Genomic DNA, 18,310 nt, shown 5'->3' with positions numbered 1-18,310 from the left:
TACAAAGATATGCCACAAGCTTTTGGGTAAATGGCATAGAACAATATTCAACATGTTTAATAAATTTCATAGTATGTATCCACAAAGTGTAAGATTCTATTTATCACATAACTTATATTAATGAATATCTAGTCAAAACTTTCAATTTTGTTTCTATATATGACAGGCAGAGAGGATTGAATCAACTCACATCATATATTAGCTATGGTATTATAATTACTTGTAACATTACAATAGTGTGTCTTAAGATATATACGGCATGGCCGTATTTTAGGACACATGAATGAAATGGCCAGTTATATGACCGTTAAAATTTCCTAGAGCCAATGACAGTAACCTGTTTGGACAGTTTTTCCCACGTCTTTTTCAGTCTGTAGACAGAACTATTGACGAAGGCAGCACAGATCTGGAGCACACCGTTGTAGTTGTGCATACAGCGACATATATCGGCAATGGCTGCCCACTTCTCTATACAGGAAACACGGTCCTGTAAATTCTGTCTACCCACAATCTCCGATACAACCAGACGGCTAACCTGTCAACAAATTCAAGCATTCATAAAAACATGATTTCCGATACAACCAGACAGCTAACCTGTCAACAAATTCAAGCATATATAAAAACATGATTTCCGATACAACCAGACAGCTAACCTGTCAACAAATTCAAGCATATATAAAACCTAGATTATAAATTCAAGATTGTAAAAGACTAAGATAAAGCATTTGTAAGATTTTCACTCCTTCAACAACATACGTTGACAAGTCAAATTACTCAAATTGCCACCAATATTGTGAAATCTTTAATATTCGATAATATTACTAAAATAAAATCATAATATTTGAGTAAAAGATAAAGATGAATCCATTAAAATGACCTTGACTGATTGATGACCTCTGACATACTGACCTCGTTGAAGCGTTTGCTGACCAGCAGGACATGTGGTGCCTTATGAGACTTGTCCTGTTTCATCCAAGCTTGGCCCAGCAGTTCTCTGTTGGAGAAGAGATCCATACATTAATATCCATACATAAAACTAGACATTTTGAAATTGCAAAGTTATCATAAATGCTGTATTACATTGAAACAATTAACAATTTATGTGTAGAATTTTAGTTAAACTTCACACTTTTATGACCTTTCAGACCAAGGACAATATGTACTGTAATTTTCATGGTGACTTCAATTCCCATTTCATACATTTTCCCCTTTTTTCACAGTAATATGAAATCTAAATGTGCAGGAAATTGGCTGTTTCTCTGATGCTTTATAATATCTGTCATTTCTATTGCCCATCTCTTTTTATTCTTATTTTTATTTCTTATGCCAATATATTTGTCTATATGTCTCTGCTGTTATGTTTTTTTGTATGGCTAATGTCTCTACTGTTATATATTTTGGATGGCTAATATCTCCGCTGTTATCTATTTTGGATGTCTAATGTCTCTGTAGTTATGTATTTTGGATGTCTAATGTCTCTGCTGTTATGTATTTTGTATGGCTAATGTCTCTATTGTTATGCATTTTGGATGGCTAATGTCTCTGCTGTTACATATTTTGTATGGCTAATGTCTCTGCTGTTATGCATTTCTGACATGTATACTCACTCGCTCCTGATGCCTATATAGATCTTGTGGTCGAGGTAGGTAAGCTGTTCTGCTATATCCAATGCTGACAATGTGTCAAATGTGTCCTTCGTTGATACCTGGCAAATAGATATGTAAGTTAGTTAATCCTGCATATGTCTCTTATATAATCATTTAAAATCTAGATATCAGATACAGAATAAATTTCACTACACTCAAAATTCAAATGAATATCAGGTTTTTCAAAGAATTTGTTTTTACCAGAACTATACATTCAATTACTCTATATTGGTTGTATTGGTAGCCATACATAGCCTATACAGAAAAACCACCTATTTATTAGACCATTTGTGTTGTAGTTCCAAATCGCCAAGCAATTTCAACACAGTTTTGACCTGTGTAAAAAGACCACATAGCTAGAAAGATCACATTTTGTCTATTGGATGGCCTTCATATATAGACAGGTTTGACTGCATTTATGGATTTTAATTTTTATTGACTTTCAAGAGTCAAAACACTTCAACAAAATTTTATTCAAATCCTTCCACAAACTCCTTTGGATTGGTTTCTTTTAAAAGTTCTTCTGTATTTTGTTAGTTACCTCTGGTGGGGTGAGGAGTTTGGTGAGGTCAACTTTCTTGACTTCCTCGTTGTCCTTGGTTACGGTGCGTAAGATGGAGGCTGCGGCTTTTTGTTCCGTAGGAACTAGTGATGTGTTGCAAGCCATCTCCTCAAGCATGTCGATCACAGCACGCTTTAGTTCAAGGTCACACTCAAAATCCTATAAAAATAAGGCCAGGATCAGACAAAAGTTAAAAGTTATATTCAAAGTTCTTTGAAGCGAAGTTCAAGGCCACACTAAAAGTTTTACAATACTAAAGGCAATATAGAGATAACATTTATAATCTTGAACAGCAAATTCAAAGTCATATTCAAACTGAAGTTCAAGGTCACAGACCATAGAAGGACTTTTATCAATGAATCTAAAATGTTAAGGTCAAATCAAAGTATTTAAGGATTAACTATAAAACTTTTGGTTTGTATTAAGATGATGAAAATATTTATCAACGATACTTTAAAAACAGCAATATAGTGAAAAATCAAATCTAAATCACTGGTTCATCTAATTTTGTAGATGTTTCATGAATTGCATATGGTATAGCCGGATATTTTTGTGAGAACAATATTTTCATGATTTCTCAGGACATTGCAATGATTGCAATCTGTGATCTGTGAAATATTAAGAAATTGTTTAAATCATATAGATATATACCCAAAAAGTCAGACCAGGGAAATTTAAAACAACTGAAAATTGATTTTCTTATTTTTACATAAAACCGGGAAAATGTTGACGTCATGTAAATAACAAGTTATACAGTATTATATCCAGTATGTATGACTTTACCTGTTGATGCTTGGAGACCCAGTGTTTGATGATGTTAAGAACACGCATCGTTGCTGCTGTGCTAATGACAGATTCACGCTTCTTTAGAAGACGAGGATCGGTGACAACTGTTAAAGAAAATTATCTCCTGTGAATATTCATACCAATACCATAAAATAAGATAAAAAAGTGGTCGAGTAGAAAATTTACAAAATTAGATGAATACAGGGAAAAGTTTGAAAAACTACAAACAAAGATAGTTCCTTAATACTGACTGTAAGCCATTCTGAAAGACAGCTTATACTGCAGCTTAACATGCAGAACTATAACTATCATGATGATTGGTTTTCCTCAACATGTGCTGTTGTAATTACATTATAGAATTATGCTGCAGGAGTTATGCTGACAAGTTGCTATCCTGACAGGAAGGCTGATGGGGGAGCTATGCTGACAGGCAGCAATGCTGGCTTACCTGCACCTGTACTGAGGTAATGTTTGGGAGGTTGGTAATGTGACTTACCTGCACCTGTACTGAGGTAATGTTTGGGAGGTTGGTAACGTGACCTACCTGCACCTGTACTGAGGTAATGTTGGGGAGGTTGGTAATGTGACTTACCTGCACCTGTACTGAGGTAATGTTTGGGAGGTTGGTAATGTGACTTACCTGCACCTATACTGAGGTAACGTTTGGAAGGTTGCCAAGGTGACTTACCTGCACCTGTATTGAGGTAACGTTTGGGAAGTTGCTGACATGACTTACTTGCACCTGTACTGAGGTAATGTTTAGGAGGTTGCTGAGGTGATTTACCTGCACCTGTACTCAGGTAAAGTTTGGAAGGTAGTTGCTGAGGAAGCTTTGCTGATTTAATCTGCCTGCACCTGTACTGAAGAAACATGGGAGGTTGCTAAGGTGATTTACCTGCACCCGTACTGAGGTAATGTTTTGGAGGTTGCTGAGAAGGCTGTGGTGACATGACTTACCTTCACCTGTAATGAGGTAATGTTTGGGAGGTTGCCAAGGTGATTTACCCTCACATGTACTGAGGTAATGTTTGGGAGGTTGCTGACGTGACTTACCTGCACCTTTCCGGAGGAAATTATTGGGAGGTTGTAAGGAACCTGTACCTGTACTGAGGTAATGTTTGGGAGGTTGATGAGGAGGCTGTGCTGAGGTGACTTACTTGTACCTGTACTGAGGAAATGTTTTGGAGATTGGTGACATGACTTACCTGCACCTGTACGGAGATAATGTTTGGGAGGTTGCCAAGGTGATTTACCTGCACCTGTACTGAGGTAACAATTGGGAGGTTGCCAAGGTACCTGCACCTGTACTGAGGTAACGTTTGGGAAGTTGCTGAGGAGGCAATGCTGACATAACTTTCCTGCACCAGTACTGAGGTAACGTTTGGGAGGTTGCTGAGGAGGCTGTGCTGACATAACTTACCTGCACCAGTACTGAGGTAACGTTTGGGAGGTTGCTGAGGAGGCTGTGCTGACATAACTTACCTGCACCTGTACTTAGGTTACGTTTGGGAGGTTGCTGAGGAGGCTGTGCTGACATAACTTACCTGCACCTGTACTTAGGTTACGTTTGGGAGGTTGCTGAGGAGGCTGTACTGACATAACTTACCTGCACTTGTACTGAGGTAACGTTTGGGAGGTTGCTGAGGAGGCTGTGCTGACATAACTTACCTGCACCTGTACTTAGGTAACGTTTGGGAGGTTGCTGAGGAGGCTGTGCTGACATAACTTACCTGCACCTGTACTGAGGTAACGTTTGGGAAGTTGCTGAGGAGGCAGTGCTGACATAACTTACCTGCACTTGTACTGAGGTAACATTTGGGAGGTTAGTGACATGACTTACCTGCACCTGTACGGAGATAATGTTTGGGAGGTTGCCTACGTAATTTACCTGCACATGTACTGAGGTTACGATTGGGAGGTTGCTAACTTGACTTACCTGCAGCTGTCCTGAGGAAACGTTTTAGAGGTTGCCAAGGTACCTGCACCTGTACTGAGGTAACGTTTGGGAGGTTGCTGAGGAGGCTGTGCTGACATAACTTACCTGCACCTGTACTTAGGTAACGTTTGGGAGGTTGCTGAGGAGGCTGTGCTGACATAACTTACCTGCACCTGTACTTAGGTTACGTTTGGGAAGTTGCTGAGGAGGCTGTGCTGACATAACTTACCTGCACCTGTACTGAGGTAACATTTGGGAAGTTGCTGAGGAGGCTGTGCTGACATAACTTACCTGCACCTGTACTGAGGTAACGTTTGGGAGGTTGCTGAGGAGGCTGTGCGGGTTGGTTGGAGGAGGAGGACTGTTGGTTAGGTTGTGTGGTGGGTGTCTGTACGGTCGGCTGTCCCTGCTGCTGTTGTTGTTCTGACTGGTATGCAGATCCAGCGGTGGCCACAGCGAACGCCGTCATGGCAGTCGAGGAACTGGACCTAAAAAATTATTGTAAATCATTTATGATTATCATTCATACCCTATCTGGATTATTATAATATATTCAATATTGAAATTGGTTAAGCTTAATGTTTTATGATGCAGGATCATTACTTGGTGCTTCATTTTCTGGTTATATTTTTTTGTAAACATTGCGATGACAAGTTTGACCTTGACTGACCTTCGTTTTGACCTTCGTGACGAAGTAACAACAGCTCCAGCTTTGGCTGAGGGTGGTGATCCTTCAATTTGAGTTACTATACTGCTGCGAGGTGTAATACTGCCTATAGATTCAACCTCAGTACTCCCACGCTTAGCTATAAATAGAAAAGAGAATACAAAACTCTACCTCTGTACTTCCATGCTTAGCTAGGTATAAATAGAATGGAAATAGAAAACTCTACCTCTATACTTCCATGCTTAGCTAGGTATAAATAGAATGGGAATAGAAAACTCTACCACCGTACTGCCATGCTTAGCTAGGTATAAATAGAATGGGAATATAAAACTCTACCTCTTTACTTCCATGCTTAGCTAGGTATAAATAGAATGGGAATAGAAAACTCTACCTCTGTACTTCCATGCTTAGCTAGGTATAAATAGAATGGGAATAGAAAACTCTACCTCTTTACTTCCATGCTTAGCTAGGTATAAATAGAATGGGAATAGAAACCTCTACCACTGTACTTCCATGCTTAGCTAGGTATAAATAGAATGGGAATACAAAACTCTACCTCTGTACTTCCATGCTTAGCTAGGTATAAATAGAATGGAAATAGAAAACTCTACCTCTATACTTCCATGCTTAGCTAGGTATAAATAGAATGGGAATAGAAAACTCTACCACCGTACTGCCATGCTTAGCTAGGTATAAATAGAATGGGAATATAAAACTCTACCTCTTTACTTCCATGCTTAGCTAGGTATAAATAGAATGGGAATAGAAAACTCTACCTCTGTACTTCCATGCTTAGCTAGGTATAAATAGAATGGGAATAGAAAACTCTACCTCTTTACTTCCATGCTTAGCTAGGTATAAATAGAATGGGAATAGAAACCTCTACCACTGTACTTCCATGCTTAGCTAGGTGTAAATAGAATGGGAATAGAAAACTCTACCTCTGTACTTCCATGCTTAGCTAGGTATAAATAGAATGGGAATAGAAAACTCTACCTCCATACTTCCATGCTTAGCTAGGTATAAATAGAATGGGAATAGAAAACTCTACCTCTGTACTTCCTTGCTTAGCTAGGTATAAATAGAATGGGAATAGAAAACTCTACCTCTGTACTTCCATGCTTAGCTAGGTATAAATAGAATGGGAATAGAAAACTCTACCTCTGTACTTCCATGCTTAGCTAGGTATAAATAGAATGGGAATAGAAAACTCTACCTCTGTACTTCCATGCTTAGCTAGGTATAAATAGAAATGAGAATAGAAAACTCTACCTCTGTACTTCCATGCTTAGCTAGGTATAAAAAGAATGAGAATAGAAAACTCTACCTCTGTACTTCCATGCTTAGCTAGGTATAAATAGAATGGGAATAGAAAACTCTACCTCTGTACTTCCATGCTTAGCTAGGTATAAATAGAATGGGAATAGAAAACTCTACCTCTGTACTTCCATGCTTAGCTAGGTATAAATAGAATGGGAATAGAAAACTCTACCTCTGTACTTCCATGCTTAGCTAGGTATAAATAGAATGGGAATAGAAAACTCTACCTCCATACTTCCATGCTTAGCTAGGTATAAATAGAATGGGAATAGAAAACTCTACCTCTGTACTTCCATGCTTAGCTTGGTATAAATAGAATGGGAATAGAAAACTCTACCTCTGTACTTCCATGCTTAGCTAGGTATAAATAGAATGGGAATAGAAAACTCTACCACCATACTGCTATGCTTAGCTAGGTATAAATAGAATGGGAATAGAAAACTCTACCTCTGTACTTCCATGCTTAGCTAGGTATAAATAGAATGGGAATAGAAAACTCTACCTCTGTACTTCCATGCCTAGCTAGGTATAAATAGAATGGGAATAGAAAACTCTGCCTCTGTACTTCCATGCTTAGCAAGGTATAAATAGGATGGGAATAGAAAACTCTACCTCCATACTTCCATGCTTAGCTAGGTATAAATAGAATGGGAATAGAAAACTCTACCTCTGTACTTCCATGCTTAGCTAGGTATAAATAGAATGGGAATACAAAACTCTACCTCTGTACTTCCATGCTTAGCTAGGTATAAATAGAATGGGAATAGAAAACTCTACCTCCATACTTCTATGCTTAGCTAGGTATAAATAGAATGGGAATAGAAAACTCTACCTCTGTACTTCCATGCTTAGCTAGGTATAAATAGAATGGGAATAGAAAACTCTACCTCTGTACTTCCATGCTTAGCTAGGTATAAATAGAATGGGAATAGAAAACTCTACCTCTTTACTTCCATGCTTAGCTAGGTATAAATAGAATGGGAATAGAAAACTCTACTTCTGTACTTCCATGCTTAGCTAGGTATAAATAGAATGGAAATAGAAAACTCTACCTCTATACTTCCATGCTTAGCTAGGTATAAATAGAATGGGAATAGAAAACTCTACCTCTGTACTTCCATGCTTAGCTAGGTATAAATAGAATGGGAATAGAAAACTCTACCTCTGTACTTCCATGCTTAGCTAGGTATAAATAGAATGGGAATAGAAAACTCTACCTCTGTACTTCCATGCTTAGCTAGGTATAAATAGAATGGGAATAGCAAACTCTACCTCTGTACTTCCATGCTTAGCTAGGTATAAATAGAATGGGAATAGAAAACTCTACCTCTGTACTTCCATGCTTAGCTAGGTATAAATAGAATGGGAATAGAAAACTCTACCTCTATACTTCCATGCTTAGCTAGGTATAAATAGAATGGGAATAGCAAACTCTACCTCTGTACTTCCATGCTTAGCTAGGTATAAATAGAATGGGAATAGAAAACTCTACCTCTGTACTTCCATGCTTAGCTAGGTATAAATAGAATGGGAATAGAAAACTCTACCTCTGTACTTCCATGCTTAGCTAGGTATAAATAGAATGGGAATACAAAACTCTACCTCTGTACTTCCATGCTTAGCTAGGTATAAATAGAATGGGAATAGAAAACTATACCTCTGTACTGCTACACTTACATATGTAATTATAAATAGAACAGAATATATAAAACTCTAACTAGGTACTCCCATGTTTTGCTATATATAAACCTAAAACATGATATTTCATTTTAATTGTTTACTAACTATTTAATATAGCATTTACCTGGTCTTATTTTGATATGCGGCATGAGGATGTTGGGTGATGACATACTGGCACTTATAGGTGAGGGCGCCCGCCGTGGCTTTGGACTAGAGCTCGGCGATCGGGTGGGGGAGGAGAGACGAGGGGAGGAAGGGCGGCGGATTGGAGACGTGGCCCGTTGTCCCGGTGATGATGGACGCCGTGGTCCTGGTGATGATGGCCGTCGTTGTGCGGCAGGAGATGATGGGCGTCTGGGCCCTGGGGATGAAGGTCGGCGTTGTCCTGGCGAAGATGGGCGGCGTATGGGAGAAGAGATCTGGTGACTAGGTGACGTAGACCTAATGGGGGAGGGGATTCTTATTGGGGAGGACACTGGGTGGGGCTTTATCACCCGTATAGGACTACTAGTAGGGGATAATGCTAGAGCGTCCAGAATTTTGAAGTCAGATCCAGTGAACAAGGGTTTGCTAGGAGAACATGGTCTACGCGGACTCATGCTACGTGGTGAACCATTCGTGTAGCCGTGCATCATACGGGGACTTATACGGGGTGAGGGCATCGGGCTGATCCTGGGGGTACCAGGGGTGAGAGTATCAGAACTGGCTGCGGAGACGAGAGTGTAGGAACTACTCTGTCTCGTGTTCGTCATGTCATTCTCATTGTCCGACGATATGCCAAAGTCTGTGGAATATTCACTATCAAAATCATCGACTGAAGATTCACCGGGAACATCTGGTAGCATGATACCAGTGGTCAACAAATCATTAGTGGTGATGGAGGGGACATCGGGGATCGTGATCTCTGGGTCACAAAGAGTCTCCAAAGAAGCGATCGGAGCCAATTTCGCTCGGGGTGGGAAAAGGTAGGAAGCTAGCTCTGACCGGCTGTCATCACTATCTCCTGTGTCCACAGAGTCTCCTCTTTCTACTGTAAAACAGATACACACAACCAATTACCGTAAATGTACATATTTTAGTAGAAATTTTGTTTTAGCGGAAGAATATATATGTACTAAATTAAAAATTGTGCTAATTTATTTTCGGTATATTGTTTATATATTAGCCAATGAGGTGATTGCACACATTAATTCATATACAAATGTTATTGAGCCGACCTGTTGAGCATTGCCTTTGCACTTAAATTTGAACAAGCAAATAAGTTTGTTTAGTATAGCGTTAAATCACCTTGATATTAGAAAAGAGAACTAAAAGAAGACAAATACAATTTTCCCCTGTAAAGGTCTTTGTCAATCAAAGTTTTTTGAACATTTCAAATTTTCTGCTGAATCACGAAAATGGTTGAACAGTTTGACTAACTATGCATCTTTGAATATTCTACTAAATAAAATGTTGCTTTATGCAAACTCTTTCTATATAAATGGAATAATTTTTGAAGGCAAAAACACTTTGCAATTTCCACTCCTGGTTTTTTTCCACTTACATTTATGGAAGGATACCCGTCGCTGCTGTTCCTTAGGTTTAGTCGTCTCCGATTCTAAATCCTTAGATTGTGTCTGTGTTTGTGGGGCAGGTTTAGATAGAGTTGACCCTGTGACCTCTATATTCATACACCCTGTGCTGATCCTGCGTGGCTTTTCTGCGTGCGGTTTGATCATTAGCTTGTGTGTAGAGGGAGGGTCTCCAGTAAACTGAGGAGGGCTCCCTCCTCCTCCATAGATATCAGTGTCAGAGGAAGATCTACAAAATATCAGGGTAGCTATATATTTTTAAAAAAGAAAAAAAGATTGTCCCTCATTGAACATAAGTGGACATAATAGAAGATGACAAAAGATATCACTTTGGCTTAAACCATTTAATGTTTCGAAAAAAATAAAAACAAAATGAAATATCATCTTTTCAGATTATTATAAGATTTAACTACTTCTCTAAAGTTTGTGAGTCAGGTTTTTTTTGTTATGATACATCGCAGGTCTTTTTTTTGTGATTAAGTTATATATTGTATTGCAAAATCATGATAGTATCAGTATAGTATATTAGCATCCCTGCTAAATCTATAACTGTCGCCAGAGTGGACGACTAATACCCTCTACTGCACAAATTTAGAAATAACTTCATTAATAGGTGACATTGCAGAATTGGTTATAGTTTACTCAACTCCCTTTTATGTCAAGGTTCTGTATATAAAAATCTGTCCAGTAGTTAAGGAAAAGTTGCCTGTAAAAAAATGTTTGTCTATCAAGACAGATAGATAGACAACCAGAATCTAGTATATCCCTCATAACATTGTTGCAGGGGGTATGCTCAGCCTTACCATCAGGAGAGGTGTACATTACAATAAGGGGAGTTAATCAGTACAATATGACTTACTGACAGGAAGAAGAGCCCGATTCCAAATTTCCACACTCTGGGTTTTTGTAGACACGTTTGAGGGCCTCCAAGACTGTCTTGCCAGTAGTGAACACACGGTAGGTCAGAAGGAAAGTGTTGAGGAAATCAATGCTGAGAAACCTGAGATCAGTAAGACGGTCCAACAACCGCTCAACGCTGGCGTGGCGAATCTACAAATCAAAATTTACATTTGTTAAAATATTGAGCGATGAACAAACCTTGTGCTCTCAAATGCAAGTGTACTAATTTAATGCACAGGGGGCCAACTCAATGGAAATGGACGTTGTCATACATTTTTTGTATTTGGAGGATGGACTGATGAGTATATATGACAGGCCTTTGGATTTTTTCCAAAAAATACGATTTAAAAAATTATTTTAAAATCGGGATATTTACTATAAAACAGAGAAAGGGACGACAGTCACCATATTGGATTTTTTACCCCCACCTCGATTAAAGTTAATTTTTTCACAATAATATACCTTTTTTCCTAGAGTCATTGTCACGCATCAGTTCTCTGATAATCCATAATCACACACATACCATGCAAAAGCATATAAACGATGTCTATATAGTCAAACGCAATATTTTAATCCAAAATTACCGGCGCTTTCTGACTTGTGACATCGAAAGCAACGTTCTAGTGAAGAGTGATTAGAGTGACTTCCCCTGCAATGTAATTCAATGGGTTTAGTCAGAGGTATTCCGATATGTATTAATATTCAAATTTTCCGCGCGAAAACAAACGTATCGGAATATCTCTGATTAAACCCATTGAATTAGACTGCAGGGGAATTCACTCTAGTCGCTTTTTACTAAGACGTTGCTTTCGATGTCACAAGTCAGAAAGCGCCGGTAATTTTGGATTAAAATATTGCGTTTGACTATATAGACATCGTTTATATGCTTTTGTAAAAAAATGTTTGTCTATCAAGACAGATAGATAGACAACCAGAATCTAGTATATCCCTCATAACATTGTTGCAGGGGGTATGCTCAGCCTTACCATCAGGAGAGGTGTACATTACAATAAGGGGAGTTAATCAGTACAATATGACTTACTGACAGGAAGAAGAGCCCGATTCCAAATTTCCACACTCTGGGTTTTTGTAGACACGTTTGAGGGCCTCCAAGACTGTCTTGCCAGTAGTGAACACACGGTAGGTCAGAAGGAAAGTGTTGAGGAAATCAATGCTGAGAAACCTGAGATCAGTAAGACGGTCCAACAACCGCTCAACGCTGGCGTGGCGAATCTACAAATCAAAATTTACATTTGTTAAAATATTGAGCGATGAACAAACCTTGTGCTCTCAAATGCAAGTGTACTAATTTAATGCACAGGGGGCCAACTCAATGGAAATGGACGTTGTCATACATTTTTTGTATTTGGAGGATGGACTGATGAGTATATATGACAGGCCTTTGGATTTTTTCCAAAAAATACGATTTAAAAAATTATTTTAAAATCGGGATATTTACTATAAAACAGAGAAAGGGACGACAGTCACCATATTGGATTTTTTACCCCCACCTCGATTAAAGTTAATTTTTTCACAATAATATACCTTTTTTCCTAGAGTCATTGTCACGCATCAGTTCTCTGATAATCCATAATCACACACATACCATGCAAAAGCATATAAACGATGTCTATATAGTCAAACGCAATATTTTAATCCAAAATTACCGGCGCTTTCTGACTTGTGACATCGAAAGCAACGTTCTAGTGAAGAGTGATTAGAGTGACTTCCCCTGCAATGTAATTCAATGGGTTTAGTCAGAGGTATTCCGATATGTATTAATATTCAAATTTTCCGCGAAAACAAACGTATCGGAATATCTCTGATTAAACCCATTGAATTAGACTGCAGGGGAATTCACTCTAGTCGCTTTTTACTAAGACGTTGCTTTCGATGTCACAAGTCAGAAAGCGCCGGTAATTTCGGATTAAAATATTGCGTTTGACTATATAGACATCGTTTATATGCTTTTGCATGGTATGTGTGTGATTATGGATTATCGGAGGACTGATGCGTGATTATGACTCTAGGAAAAAAGGTATACTATTGTGAAAAAATTAACTTTAATCGAGGTGGGGGTAAAAAATCCAATATGGCGACTGTCGTCCCTTTCTCTGTTTTATGGTAAATATCCCGATTTTTAAATAATTTTTCAAATCTGGTATTTTTTGAAAAAAATCACATGACTGTCATATATACTCATCAGTCCATCCACCAAATACAAAATTGAATGACAGCATCCATTTTCATTGAGTTGGCCCCCTGTGATTTAATGTTGTAGCGAATATAATACTATAAAAGATACAATGTCATTGGGGTACCAGCCACCGATATCTCCAAACATAGTTAATCAACCCAAAAACTGACTGAATTAAAAAAAATTAAAAAATATATATATATCTTAAAGTCACATACAGAGAAAAACTTCAGTTTTGACTTAAGTCTGCAATTTCCTTTCTGGAAATCATGGCCTAGATGGTTTGATTGACAGCTGGCGATCAGTCATTTACTAAATACAAGTGAAGCTAACTCAGTGATTACCTCTATATAAAGAACACCTATATAATAAGACCTGTATATGAAGACTAATTAGCTATAAAGACCCGCTGGGTTTTGTTTGTCCTTGAGTGGCTTTATAAATAGGTTTGATTGTGGTCTTTATAGACAGGTTTGATTATGGTCTTTATAGACAGGTTTGAATGGTCTTTATAGACAGGTTTGAATGGTCTTTATAGACAGGTTTGAATGGTCTTTATACACAGGTTTGACTGATCTGTATAGCTAGGTTTGACTGTGGTCTTTATAGACAGGTTTGACTGTGGTCTTTATAGACAGGTTTGACTGGTTTTTATAGACAGGTGTGAATTGGGTCTTTATGGAAAGGTTTGACTGTGGTCTTTCTGCACAGGTTTGACTGTGGTCTTTGTGGAAAGGTTTGACTGTTGTCTTTCTGCACAGGTTTGACTGTGGTCTTTGTGGAAAGGTTTGACTGTGGTCTTTCTGCACAGTTTTGTCTGTGGTCTTTGTTGAAAGGTTTGACTGTGGTCTTTCTGCACAGTTTTGTCTGTGGTCTTTCTGCACAGGTTTGACTGTGGTCTTTATGGAAAGGTTTGACTGTGGTCTTTCTGCACAGGTTTGACTGTGGTCTTTATGGAAAGGTTTGACTGTGGTCTTTCTGCACAGGTTTGACTGTGGTCTTTCTGCACAGGTTTGACGAGTTTTTATAGACAGGTTTGAATTGGGTCTTTATGGAAAGGTTTGACTGTGGTCTTTCTGCACAGGTTTGACCGGTTTTTATAGACAGGTTTGAATTGGGTCTTTATGGAAAGGTTTGACTGTGGTCTTTCTGCACAGGTTTGACTGGTTTTTATAGACAGGTTTGAATTGGGTCTTTATGGAAAGGTTTGACTGTGGTCTTTCTGCACAGGTTTGACCGGTTTTTATAGACAGGTTTGAATTGGGTCTTTATGGAAAGGTTTGACTGTGGTCTTTCTGCACAGGTTTGACCGGTTTTTATAGACAGGTTTGAATTGGGTCTTTATGGAAAGGTTTGACTGTGGTCTTTCTGCACAGGTTTGACCGGTTTTTATAGACAAGTTTGACTGTGGTCTTTATGGAAAGGTTTGACTGTGGTCTTTCTGGACAGATTTGACTGTGGTCTTTCTGGACAGGTTTGACTGTGGTCTTTATAGACAGGTTTGACTGTGGTCTTTCTGGACAGATTTGACTATGGTCTTTATAGAGTGGTTTGACTATCGTCTTTATAGAAAGGTTTGACCGGTTTTTATAGACAGGTTTGACTGTGGTCTTTATGGAAAGGTTTGACTGTGGTCTTTCTGCACAGGTTTGACTCTATATAGAAATATAAATTGTTGTTAATACTATTTAGACTGTAACAGTTTTTGTTTGGGTCAATTAATTGCCAATGACCAGGTAGCTCAATTGCTAGTCTAAAGAGTATCTGGCTATTGTTTCGGTGGTCCTGGGTATGAATCCCTGCCTGGCCATGTATTTTCCTGCTCCTATCACAGAAGTGTAAAATCATTATGTTAAAAGGGAAAAAAGATCACAACATATGAAATACATATCTGGCAACGAGAATAATTAACATGTGAGAAAGGTTTGATACACATACCTGTGGGACTTTGCAGGAATTGAGTGTTCTACTAAACTTGATATCTACATCATCTCGGAACAACTTGGGATCTGACCTGAAATATAAATACCATTGTGTAATTCTTTATAAAGTAAAGTTCACCTTACAGAACATTTCATAACACAATATGAACAAACAATTAGTGTGAACGAGCAGATAAGTAGTTTAAGGAAAATCAGTTGTAATATTATTTTCATGTTTAAAGTAAATGTAGTTTCATTAAAAAAAGAAATCTTCTTTTAATATTCATGTGAAAGTATTCTGCATTTAAAATATTTAATCATGTGTTAAATCCAAGCTCATACAAATACAATTGAAATTATATAACAGATAGCAAGATTATTATAAACAAAGCAAATAGAGAAAACAGTCCTAAATATCAATGAAAAGAGAGAAATTGATGCTGAGGTGATTTAAGCAAGACGGTTATCTAAATGAGGAATAAGAATCAGCTTAATATCCCAAGTCACCAAAAAATATAAGAAACAGCAGTCTATATGACAATAGGTCAGCAGCTGTAGTGACAAATGAGACACCAGATCAGCAAGGAGGCCAATGATGGGCAGCAGTTCTTCTGACCAATGAGAAACATGCAGCAGTCTATCTAACCAATGAGAGACGGCAATCTATATGTGGCCAATGAGATACAGATAGCCATGTGACCAATGATAGACAGCAGTCTAAGTGGCAAATGAGAGACAGCAGTTTATGTGGCCAATGAGAGACAGCAGTTTATGTGACAAATGAGAGACAGCAGTTTATGTGACAAATGAGAGCGAGTAGTCTATGTGACCAATCAGAGACTGTAGTCTAAGTGGCCAATGAGAGACAGACATCTACGTGACCAATCAGAGACTGTAGTCTAAGTGGCCAATGAGAGACAGACATCTATGTGACCAATGAGAGACAGTAGTCTAAGTGACCAATTAGAGACAGTAGTTTATCTGACTAATAGAAGACAGTAGTTTATGTGACCAATAAAAGACAGTAGTCGAGGTAAAAAATGAAAGATAGTATTATATGTGACACAAAACATTTTATAAGCAGAAATTTACGCAAGGCACATTAAAATATGTTGGAGGTTCAGTTTACAAGGTACAGCAAATAGTTATATAATAAGCTGATAAACAAATATAGTGTAACTGCAAAATATTGTTCAGGGTCGAATTCCGAAACATTTGACATATGTGCATTATCATAAATTTTGAATCACAAAAGAAAACATTCTGCAGATATTACACTCAATTTGCTTAATTTAGAGGACTTTGAGGATACAGCATAGAAACCAAGCTCCAACAAACCAGGGTAGGCACAACATCCACATTGATTGTCTAAATAATCCCAGGCAAACTGTTCTCCCATACCTGACAGGGTTGTCCCCCGGTTGTCAGGGAAAAGATAACTCTGTCTTTTACCGGGGTAGGGAAAAGACGGCTCACATGCGCTTGACAATGACGTCATCAATACAGGTGGCGAATACTAATGAGGCCTTTATTATTTTTTTCAGAGTCATTCTTTACAAAATGGGAGAAAAACAATCAAAATGGGTCTGTCAAGTGGACAGGGATATCTTAACCCTCGCGAAAGATTTTGGCTGTCAAACCTGGGCAAGACTCAGGTTGGCCAGCCAAAATCTTTCACGCGGGTTGAGATATCCCTATCCACTTGACAAACCCATGTAAAATTGTATTTTTCTACAAGCCTTCCAAAAACCGAAGAGTTCTAGTTCCTTCACCAGCGTAGTCTATCTATATACAGCCCCATACATACTTACAACTTGGAGAATTGTACCATTTGTGGAATAGTCTTTTTCCACGAGCGAGTGTTATTGCGACGCGATCGAGCTGGTTTGCTTTCAAATAAGGAACTCCTTAATAACACAATAGACACTATGAATAGACATTCGTATCTCCAAATATCCAAATATGTGACGGCGACTGACAAAATGGGCCCAGATGCGGCGATTATGACGTTGGAATAAATGACGTTATAAAGTTACGCACATGTTTTGCCGACGTCACCACGTTTGTTTGCGGAAACTCTCAATAAACTACGTTTCATAAAGCCCGCATTTTATGTATAGATTTTACTACCTGTACACTATCAATACATAAAATGAAGGGTAGACTGATGAGTATCAGGTGATCAGTATATACATGTAGGTACGGTCTAACAAAGATATAAATAAATGAATAAATATAGCTGCGAACAGCATATTAGAAAAAATATTGAGATTGTTTTCTCTTTGTTAGTGGAGATAACAATTAATATATTCATGGAAATAAATCGAAGACAACAGTGAAACAAATCCTGATTTATCTCAATGAGTAGTTTTGCAGATATTCGACTGAAATTCCAATATGCCACATGTCAGGGGATCCGGACAAAAATATTTGTAATTGATTTAATACGGTTTAACATTTTTTAATCTTATCTGGCAATATTGTTTCTCCGCGGATATTCTGGAAATTTCACAGGCTTTGCTCTTTCACAAGTTATAATATTTTGAAATATGTCGTAACATATTTAAAATAAAATATCGAAAACCAGAGTCGTAAAAGTCACTGAAATTATACCGAATACATTGATATACATGAAGCAAACATATCACGAGTGTGGAAACTTAAAATGCAAACAACGGGATGTTCTTTTAAAGACAAAATAAAGGCAAGAAAATTGTGTTAGAAGTATTCTTTAAAAATTTTAAGAGGACAAGGATGCAGATTTCATCAGCCAATAATTGAACTCTGTAGATGAACCAGAGGTGTTTGGCTCAATACATATTTTTTTCTCTCTTTACATGAATACATACGTAATTCTAGTAGAGAGAGCGAGAGAGAGAAACTATCTATAAAACCAAACACCTGTGGATGATCTTTAATTTTGTTTGAGAATAAGTAAAGTTTCTGATCAGTGCAAAAGATGTATATTTTTTTGTAGAACTATGCGACGATGGTAACAAGTAATGCGGTATTTATAGTGGACTTCCGTATAGTTCAGTACTTATGCTTTGGTCATCACAACCCCTTCTGTATTCCCGGCATGAATTTTAGCCATTTTTCCTGGTCTCCGGTCGGATACCAGAC

The 18,310-nt window shown here is 38.0% G+C and overlaps 1 protein-coding gene and 1 pseudogene across 1 annotated transcript in view; both read right to left on the bottom strand.

Moving 5' to 3' along the window:
• LOC138332536 (ras-specific guanine nucleotide-releasing factor 1-like) overlaps positions 1-18,310 on the bottom strand; it is a 208,050-nt gene that overhangs the window by 18,331 nt on the left and 171,409 nt on the right. Inside the window, exons 16-29 of the mRNA XM_069280541.1 lie at positions 16,999-17,094; positions 15,204-15,279; positions 12,111-12,301; positions 11,653-11,665; positions 11,028-11,218; positions 10,141-10,397; positions 8,722-9,627; positions 5,601-5,736; positions 5,222-5,418; positions 2,992-3,098; positions 2,188-2,367; positions 1,608-1,705; positions 910-994; positions 338-535 (exon numbers count right to left, since the gene is read on the bottom strand). Coding sequence (XP_069136642.1) covers positions 338-535; positions 910-994; positions 1,608-1,705; positions 2,188-2,367; positions 2,992-3,098; positions 5,222-5,418; positions 5,601-5,736; positions 8,722-9,627; positions 10,141-10,397; positions 11,028-11,218; positions 11,653-11,665; positions 12,111-12,301; positions 15,204-15,279; positions 16,999-17,094 — 2,731 coding nt within the window. The remainder of the gene's footprint in view (positions 1-337; positions 536-909; positions 995-1,607; positions 1,706-2,187; positions 2,368-2,991; positions 3,099-5,221; positions 5,419-5,600; positions 5,737-8,721; positions 9,628-10,140; positions 10,398-11,027; positions 11,219-11,652; positions 11,666-12,110; positions 12,302-15,203; positions 15,280-16,998; positions 17,095-18,310) is intronic.
• Positions 3,185-5,152, bottom strand: LOC138333984 (uncharacterized; annotated as a pseudogene).

The sequence above is a fragment of the Argopecten irradians genome, chromosome 10 (genome assembly GCF_041381155.1).
Source record: "Argopecten irradians isolate NY chromosome 10, Ai_NY, whole genome shotgun sequence".
Taxonomy (NCBI): domain Eukaryota; kingdom Metazoa; phylum Mollusca; class Bivalvia; order Pectinida; family Pectinidae; genus Argopecten; species Argopecten irradians.
This window is presented reverse-complemented; position numbering and strand designations above follow the sequence as displayed.